Raw genomic sequence first — 9,730 nt, forward strand, 5'->3', positions numbered from 1 at the left:
CAATGTGCTCCCCTGGCCCTCAAGACCACCGGACTTAAACCCGATCGAACATCTGTGGGATGCCCTGGACAGACGGGTGCGACGCCGTAACCCTCAGCCCCAGACACTTCAGCAACTCGCACAGGCACTACATGCAGAGTGGGCTGCGATTGGGCAACACGAGATTCTGAGACTTATTCGTTCGATGCCGAGGCGATGCCGTGCAGTTCTGGATGCCCACGGTGGTCACACGAGGTATTGACTTCAGCGCCACCATACGTCTCCATGTGACACTCAAACTGACTTTCCTCGAGTTGGTGCCAAAGACGGATAAGTCTGCATTCCCAGTGTGCAATTTCGCTATATTTCATTGACTCATAAAGCCTACAAGATGTTTCAAAATAAACATAAAAATACAGTTGAAATTCCTATATGCGTTTCTTTTTTGGGAGAGTATAGTTTGACATGGGCACTCATATAATATCCTCTATTTACTACCTACAAGGGCGAACATATCGGGGTTCATTTTTCATACGATGCCCTAGTGCAAAATATCACTTTGTCATGGTGACGTGATGTCATGAACAATGCTATGACGTCACGTTTCTTCTGTGACGTTACATGCGGCGATGGCGGGTAGCCAGCCTATGTTTTAAAGTAGATTTTGGTTATTTTCCTCAATTTGACGACTTTGGTAATAAAAAGAATATTATATTCGTGCCCATATCATACTATGTTTACGACACTCGTGCCTAAATATCAGTATATCCCTCGCTCTCGCTCGGGAAATATCAACATTTAGGCACTCTTATGTCGTAAACATAGTATGACATGGGCACTCATATAATATCCTCTATTTATTTTCCTCAATTTGATGACTTCGGTAATAAACAGAATATTATATTCGTGCCTATATCATACTATGTTTACGACACTCGTGCCTAATTAATTCTTTCTCGCTCTCGCTCGGGAAATACCAACATATGCGGCTGGCAGGCCCTTGTATCGTTGCTTAATACTAGCATTTAAGGTCATTTCAAAACCTCATATCAGGTTAAATAACGACCATTTCAAAACCTGGGTTTAGAAATGATCGACGCAAAGTCACGGCAGAGGTCTACCCGATTCTGGAAGGAACCTACTTTACTGCAGAGAAAATCGGAGATAGGTTTATAAAATACAAATCAATTAATATTTGAAACTGAGAAATGCACAACATTCTATATAGCTTTACACTTGTGTACATGATCTATACTTGTAATATAGAGAGAGCTTGCATGCAACGTGTGATATACCTACTTGGGTTATCGCTCAAAATTAGACTTATAACTTTTTCATATATCCTTCGTACGTAAGACCAGGGATACTCTACAACATAAAGTCTCCCTGGTAAGACTAGGTTCACAGCTGAGCAAAGTTGCTCTATTTTATAATACTGAGCCTAAGTTTACTTAGACTGACTCAAGCAGTTGATTTCAAGGACCGTTTCTATTTATGAAGGCGGTTATTTTGTGTTAAATGTTTAAAATAATATTGTGAACAAATAAATCGAGAAAACATAAAGTTTATATTTATGTATCAAATTAGTTTATCTCAAATGAATTTCTGAATGAGACGTTAAAATTGAATAAATTCCTCTAGGACAAAATAGCTGTTGTCGCTTTTCCGAGATGAGCAAATACAACATTGCGCTTCCGAATGAATCTATAACTCCGCACACCAACGGCACTGTGTGGAGTATACTTGCCGGGAAAATGGCTGAATTCAACGTGAAATTTGTTGGGCAGAAATTAAGTAAAATTCGATGGCGACCTACGCAATCACAGTCCATTATACAATCTGATGTATTTGCCACGGGGAGCTGGGACGATGAGGTAAAGTATTTGGTGTTGAATTATCTCTTCAGGTATTGACTTGTCGTCTGGCATCAAATTGGAGTTCGCAGTGTGATTGTGAAATAATTTGTGAACTAGCTTGTAATACAATAATACAGATTCACTGTCTATGTCACTGTGTATAATATGTGGCTTTGGAGAAACTGGGCACGCAGATGTGGGACGGACTCCTGCTGATTAGATATGTCTTTGTCTCGTGAAGTTGACGAGTCACTGAAGTGATTCAAGCCGGGAGCCGCGATGGGGTCTACAGTCAAGACATGACCCTGCATCATATGTGTTGACTGTAGGACCCCATCGCGGCTCTCGACAAGAGAGATTCCTAAAGTTTAGGCTAAACGGGATACCTACGGGAGTTTTTATACACATGATTTGTATGGCAAAACAAGAAATATTGTCAATGTCTTGTATACATATTTCAACCATCAATTGACGTTAGAACTTATAAAAATCACCTGAACATTTTCTTGAATATAATGTGAAATAACACTTTTCAAGGAAAGCTATCGTTTCAAAGGCAGAATCAGTGGGAAGAAGAGGATGGGGTGCTATATGAATCCTTTTCTGAATCCTGCTCATAAATTTGGATAATGTACAGCATCCTAGCTTAGGTTCAGATACAGAAGCAAATACAAGTTCACCTCATGAACACCTGATTGTTTAAAACATGCCTTGTATATAGTAAACCTATCGCTGGCACATATTTATTGGATGGATATCATCAATCTTTTTTTATAGGGTGGATTGAATTTATCAGTATGAGATTTTACGTGGTGTTATCTTCTTTACCCGTGAAGATCCGGGTTAGAATGAACCTTCATTCAGTAACCCATGCTTGTCGTAAGAGGCGACTAACGGGATCGGGTGATCAGGCTCGTTGACACATGTAATCGGTTCCCAATTGCGCAGATAGATGCTCATGCTGTTGATCACTGAATTGTCTGGTCAAGACTCAATTATTTACAGACTGATGCCATATAGCTGGAATATTGCTGAGTGCGGCGTAAAACTAAACTCACTGACTGTTATCGTCTTTGTTTAACCCAGGACAACAAGATCCGCTTGTGGAGTTTGGAGCAACTCAGTCGTGATGACAGGGAGGGTCCTGGCAGTGTGCTGGACAGTGAGCCACATGAGTTGTGTAGCGTCACACAGAGGGGTGACGTCACAGATCTTAGTGTAAGTTGTGTGATGTAACAGTACTAACACAGATGGGTGACGTCACAGATCTTAGTGTAAGTTGTGTGATGTAACACAGATGGGTGATGTCACAGATCTTAGCGTAAGTTGTGTGATGTAAGTTACACAGATGGGTGACGTCACAGATCTTAGTGTAAGTTGTGTGATGTAACACAGGGGGTGACGTCACAGATCTTAGTGTAAGTTGTGTAAGTTGTATGATTTAATGTAGAGTTGTGACGTCATTTGTGTGTGCATTGTGTCTTGTCACCCAAAGAAAAAGTGTAACTTGTGCCCTTTATACAGAAGGTTCATGTCACATACCACAGTGTGTGTGGTGTGTCACACAGAGTGCTGACGTCTCAGGTGTCAGTGAGAGGTGTGATAGAACATGAGATAACCTCTACAGTATCACACAGATGCTTAGTATTTATATGCCACTTCCTTTTACCACACATAAAGTCCTATTATATATTTCAGTTTGTGACATTGAAAAGAGGGTGTTTTTCATTAAGATGAAATGTTGTTAAGTAGGGTATCATGTATGATATATTTTACCACACAGAACAATTTGTATATTTCAGTTTATAACAAATGACCACATAGCAGCAGCTTCATCAACTGGAAATGTATCAGTATATCGCCACCATCTCAACTCACAGGTATACCCATCAATCTCTCAAAGTATTCATATATTGGATTGGTGTACATGGCACCAAATCTCAACTCAAATCTAAGAACTGTCTCTATGTATGACGAAGGGGCAATGAATAGCCCAGAAACGTTGTGACATACAATAAAGAAGGTGTCATCCATAATATTTGAGTTTTACTTGAACACCAACTTCTATATGCCTCTCAAGAACCTTGTCTCTATGTATATTTTTTATTGGGATGACTAGTGTTTTGCAAACCCCCATTGTGTTAATCATTCAAACCCACTTTCTTTGCAATCAAATAAATAATGCAAGATACTTGTTTCAATTGTCTGTATAACACCGTCACCAGCAAAGTGAACATGACACTTTCAGACCCTGAGTGTGGCCCACAGCTGGGATGATGTCCATCATCTGGCAGCAGGGTCTTGTTCCTGCACATGTCTAACAACTAAGGGAGACGATGTAGTTGTGTCAGGTGGAGAGGACGGAAGGATTATCGTTCTTAATGTTAACCGGAGGCAACCAGAGAGAGTGATTGGTAAGATAAAATGTTACAGTATTGATGACATTGACATTTTTGAGTTGATAATATCATGTGTATAGGATTCAAGTAAATTATTGGTAATCTTATATAGTCATTCTTATATTTTGAAGTGCATCATTGGAGTATTGAAATTGTCATGGTTATAGGATTAAAGTAAGACATCTTTGAAGTGATATTATGGTTATAGGATTGAAATCCTTCGTGACTATATATTGCAGTCTTTGTGTGCGGTGTTGGAGAGTTGATCTTGTTCTGGAGAGTTTAGTGCATGTTTGTAATTTGAGTGAATCTCATTGGTTTGCTGGGGCGGTGGGGTAGCCTAGTGGTTAAAGCGTTGGCTCGTCACGCCGAAGACCCACATGGGTACAATGTGTGAAGCCCATTTCTGGTGTCCCCCGCCGTGATGTTGCTGGAATATTGCTAAAAGCGGCATAAAACCAAACTCAGTCAGTCAGTCATTGGTTTGCTTGTACTTCTGTGTTTGTTTACTTTGTTTTATTTATGTTTCAGATTCTGCTGACAGTTGTACTATAAATGCCATCACATTTCTAAAACAAACCGAGGTTATCACAGTCAATTCCTTCGGACAGTTGAAGATATTTGACTTCCGACAGAACACAGCAGTTCCAACAAGAACCTATACAGTGTACGAATTCAGCTTTGAACTGAATAAATAGTTCTATTTAATCTGCGTTGTAGTAACCTTTCTAAAATTTGTTTCTCTAAATAATTGAGTTTCTTTGAAATGTGAACTTTTAATCAATGTTTATTAAGTCTTATTGAACTTGACTCGACATCAAGAATATTATGAATGGGTGGGACTGATCCACCACTTTCCTATTTAAGTGTATCCCAATTGTTTAGATCGATGCTCATGCTGTTGTTCACTGGATTGTCTGGTCGATTATTTACAGACAGAGAGCGCCATATAGCTGGAATATTGCTGCATTAAACAACAAACCAACATATTTAAGTGCTCCAGCCCCATTCAGTAGTTTTAGTTGTATACCTGTATTTATGTTTCAGGACAGAAGAACACAGCTCATTGCAGTGTGTAGCGAAACATCCCGGTCAGGCTCACATTGTAGCCACAGGGGGCCAGGACGGGATGCTGACAATCTGGGACCTTCGTCAGGACAAGTTTCCCATGACATTACTGGAGGCTCACAGTGCTACCAGTAAGTTGACATGACATTACTAGAGTGAATTAATATTTAACGTCACATCGGCAATATCGCAGCCATATCGTGAGACATTACTAGATTGTTTCTGGGATGGCATGGATTTGTGTCATCATTCGCTTGATTGTCCTAAGCTATCTACAGAGCATCATCTTGAAAACTGCTGAATCAACAAAATGTTTATGATGTGTCATTGCAGTGTGGGAGGTGAAGTTCCACCCCCACAACCCAGACCATCTGTTCACCTGCTCCGATGATGGCTCAGTCTGGCACTGGGATGGGACGTCAGTCAGGGGCAACACATCCACGTCATCGTTCATGTCAGGTATGTTGTAGTCAGGGGCAACACATCCACGTCATCGTTCATGTCAGGTATGTTGTAGTCAGGGGCACCCAAGTCCACATCCACGCCATCGTTCATGTCAGGTATGTTGTAGTCAGGGGCAACACATCCACGCCATCGTTTGTGTCAGGTATATTCACTACCCAAGTAGTCAGGGGCAACACATCCACGCCATCCCAAGTTTGTGTCAGGTATGTTGTAGTCAGGGTCAACACATCCACGTCATCGTTTGTGTCAGGTATGTTGTAGTCAGGGGCAACACATCCACGTCATCGTTTGTGTCAGGTATGTTGTAGTCAGGGGCAACACATCCACGTCATCGTTTGTGTCAGGTATGTTGTAGTCAGGGGCAACACATCCACGCATCATCGTTTTGTGTCAGGTAGGTAGGGTGTTGTTTGTGTCAGGTATGTTGTAGTCAGGGGCAACACATCCACGTCATCGTTTGTGTCAGGTATGTTGTAGTCAGGGGCAACACATCCATCGTTTGTGTCAGGTATGTTGTAGTCAGGGGCAACACATCCATCGTTTGTGGTAGGTTGTTTGTAGTCAGGGGTAACTCATCCATATCATCTTTTGTATCATGAATTTTGTTAGGAGCATATTTTTAGAAGCAGTACGTCCACATTATTTCTAACTCATGTGAAAAAAGTATCTTCTATGATTTGTCCCAGCAATGTATTTTTTTTTCCCCACAGGGTTACGAGGAGAGAGTGCCGGCAGCACTGGACACATCAGCTCGTGGCTGAACCTGGACTCAGGCCGGCAGAAGCTCGAGATTACATCCCTCCTCCCCACCAGGTCACTGCCTGTCAACTCCCTTGACATTGACCGTGACACCCTCCTGTGTGGTACAGACAGCGAGACCCTCTACACAATCTCCCTGCCAGGCTTGGTGTAGATCCCGTCACTTTCCCATTCCCTACCCTCATTACACTACCCACTTCTCGCTACCCAAGTCCATACCCAAATCTCACTACCCAAGTTCATACCTCCATCTCACTACCCAAGTCCTTACCCACATCTCACTACCCAAGTTCATACCTCCATCTCACTTCCCAAGTCCCTACCCACATCTCACTACCCAAGTTCATACCTCCATCTCACTTCCCAAGTCCCTACCCAAATCTCACTACCCAAGTTCATACCTCCATCTCACTTCCCAAGTCCCTACCCACATCTCACTACCCAAGTTCATACCTCCATCTCACTTCCCAAGTCCCTACCCACATCTCACTACCCAAGTCCCTACCCACATCTCACTACCCAAGTCCCTATCCACATCTCATTACCTAAGTCCCTACCCACATCTCGCTACCCAAGTCCATGACCAAATCTCACTACCCAAGTTCATACCCCCATCTCACTACCCAAGTCCCTACCCCCATCTCACTACGTAAGTCCCTACCTCCATCTCACTATTCAAGTCCCTACCCACATCTCACTACCCAAGTCCCTACCCACATCTCGCTACCCAAGTCCATACCCACATCTCACTACCCAAGTCCATACCTCCATATCACTACCCATGTTCATACCCAAATCTCACTACCCAAGTCCCTACCCACGTCTCGCTACCCAAGTCCATACCCAAATCTCACTACCCAAGTTCATACCTCCATCTCACTACCCAAGTCCCTACCCACATCTCACTACCCAAGTTCATACCTCCATCTCACTTCCCAAGTCCCTACCCCCATCTCACTACCCAAGTCCCTACCCACATCTCACTACCCAAGTCCCTACCCACATCTCACTACCCAAGTCCCTACCCACATCTCGCTACCCAAGTCCATACCCATATTTCACCACCCAAGTTCATACCTCCATATCACTACCCATGTTCATACCTCCATCTCACTACCCAAGTCCATACCCACATCTCACTACCCAAGTTCATACCTCCATCTCACTACCCAAGTCCCTACCCACATCTCACTACCCAAGTCCCTACCTCCATCTCACTACCCAAGTCCCTACCCCATCTCACTACCCAAGTCCATGACCAAATCTCACTACCCAAGTCCCTACCCCCATCTCACTACCCAAGTCCATACCCACATCTCGCTACCCAAGTCCATACCCACATCTCGCTACCCAAGTCCATGACCAAATCTCACTACCCAAGTTCATACCTCCATCTCACTACCCAAGTCCCTACCCCCATCTCACTACCCAAGTCCCTACCCACATCTCACTACCCAAGTCCATACCCAAATTTCACCACCAAAGTTCATACCTCCATCTCACTACCCATGTTCATACCCAAATCTCACTACCCAAGTCCCTACCCCCATCTCACTACCCAAGTCCCTACCATCTCGCTACCCAAGTCCCTACCCCCATCACTACCCAAGTCCCTACCCCCATCTCGCTACCCAAGTCCCTACCCACATCTCATTACCCAAGTCCCTACCCCCATCTCACTACCCAAGTCCATACCCACATCTCACTACCCAAGTCCCTACCCACATCTCGCTACCCAAGTCCCTACCCACATCTCGCTACCCCTGTCTCACTACCCAAGTCCATACCCCCATGTCATTGCCTGTACCCTAGCCCAACCTTTATTTCATGACATCCTCCCACTGCCCCAGTTCATGGCTGTCATGTGTAGGCTATATGTGAGCTCATGATGTGTTATATGTATATGATCAACTGCTACAATAAATGTTTCAAGTATCAACCAATGCCTGGTCATATTTCAGTAAATGTCTTGTTATGGATCTTTCATATATATCTATGAAGACAAAAGTAAAGTAGCCATGCAATGTTTGCCCTTAACACTGAAAAGCTGCAGACCCTGAGGACCCAGAACCATAAAACGTTGTGGGTGTTAAAGCCTACATATGACTAGTGCCAGGGGGCAGAGATAGGGTTAGCCTAGCCTAGTGGGTGTTAAGGCCTACATATGACTAGTGCCAGGGGGCAGAGATAGGGTTAGCCTAGCCTAGTGGGTGTTAAGGCCTACATATGACTAGTGCCAGGGGGCAGAGATAGGGTTAGCCTAGCCTAGTGGGTGTTAAGGCCTACATATGACTAGTGCCAGGGGACAGATATAGGGTTAGCCTAGCCTAGTGGGTGTTAAGGCCTACATATGACTAGTGCCAGGGGACAGAGATAGGGTTAGCCTAGCCTAGTGGGTGTTAAGGCCTACATATGACTAGTGCCAGGGGCAGAGATAGGGTTAGCCAGCTAGTGGGTGTTAAGGCCTACATATGACTAGTGCCAGGGGGGCAGAGATAGGGTTAGCCTAGCCTAGTGGGTGTTAAGCCTAGCCTAGCCAGGCCTGCATATGGAGATAGGGTTAGCCTAGCCTAGTGGGTGTTAAGGCCTACATATGACTAGTGCCAGGGGGCAGAGATAGGGTTAGCCTAGCCTAGTGGGTGTTAAGGCCTACATATGACTAGTGCCAGGGGACAGATATAGGGTTAGCCTAGCCTAGTGGGTGTTAAAGGCCTACATATGACTAGTGGGGTTAAGGCCTACATATGACTAGTGCCAGGGGGGCAGAGATAGGGTTAGCCCTAGCCTAGTGGTTAAAGGCCTACATGTTAAGGCCCTAGGGTTATGACTAGTGCCAGGGGGCAGGGGACAGATATAGGGTTAGCCCTAGCCTAGTGGGTGTTAAGGCCTACATATGACTAGTGCCAGGGGGCAGAGATAGGGTTAGCCTAGCCTAGTGGGTGTTAAGGCCTACATATGACTAGTGCCAGGGGGCAGAGATAGGGTTAGCCTAGCCTAGTGGGTGTTAAGGCCTACATATGACTAGTGCCAGGGGGCAGAGATAGGGTTAGCCTAGCCTAGTGGGTGTTAAGGCCTACATATGACTAGTGCCAGGGGGCAGAGATAGGGTTAGCCTAGCCTAGCCTAGTGGTTAAGGCATTTGCTTGCGTGAAAAAAAGGTTCAATTTCCCACATGGGTACAATGTGTGAATCCCATTTCTGGTG

At 44.2% G+C, this 9,730-nt stretch overlaps 1 protein-coding gene across 1 annotated transcript; it reads left to right on the forward strand.

Moving 5' to 3' along the window:
* The first annotated feature begins 1,722 nt into the window (after positions 1–1,722).
* Positions 1,723–8,465, forward strand: LOC124282623 (nucleoporin Nup43-like). Its single transcript, XM_046718655.1, has 8 exons — positions 1,723–1,853; positions 2,922–3,053; positions 3,638–3,715; positions 4,084–4,249; positions 4,766–4,901; positions 5,282–5,433; positions 5,636–5,761; positions 6,478–8,465. Exons 1-8 carry the CDS (start codon positions 1,734–1,736, stop codon positions 6,678–6,680), a joined length of 1,113 nt encoding a protein of 370 aa, XP_046574611.1. The 5' UTR covers positions 1,723–1,733; the 3' UTR covers positions 6,681–8,465.
* Positions 8,466–9,730: the final 1,265 nt, after the last annotated feature.

Source organism: Haliotis rubra, unplaced genomic scaffold (assembly GCF_003918875.1).
Source record: "Haliotis rubra isolate DU_JTF1 unplaced genomic scaffold, ASM391887v1 Scf109, whole genome shotgun sequence".
In the NCBI taxonomy this organism is placed as follows: domain Eukaryota; kingdom Metazoa; phylum Mollusca; class Gastropoda; order Lepetellida; family Haliotidae; genus Haliotis; species Haliotis rubra.

Bases quoted from the DNA above. Each gene is read 5' to 3' on its own strand.
- LOC124282623 (XM_046718655.1), top strand. From the start codon at position 1,734: ATGGCTGAATTCAACGTGAAATTTGTTGGGCAGAAATTAAGTAAAATT. The intron at 3,716-4,083 runs GTATACCCATCA...TGACACTTTCAG, and splicing joins GCCACCATCTCAACTCACAG to ACCCTGAGTGTGGCCCACAG. The intron at 4,902-5,281 runs GTACGAATTCAG...TTTATGTTTCAG, and splicing joins CCAACAAGAACCTATACAGT to GACAGAAGAACACAGCTCAT.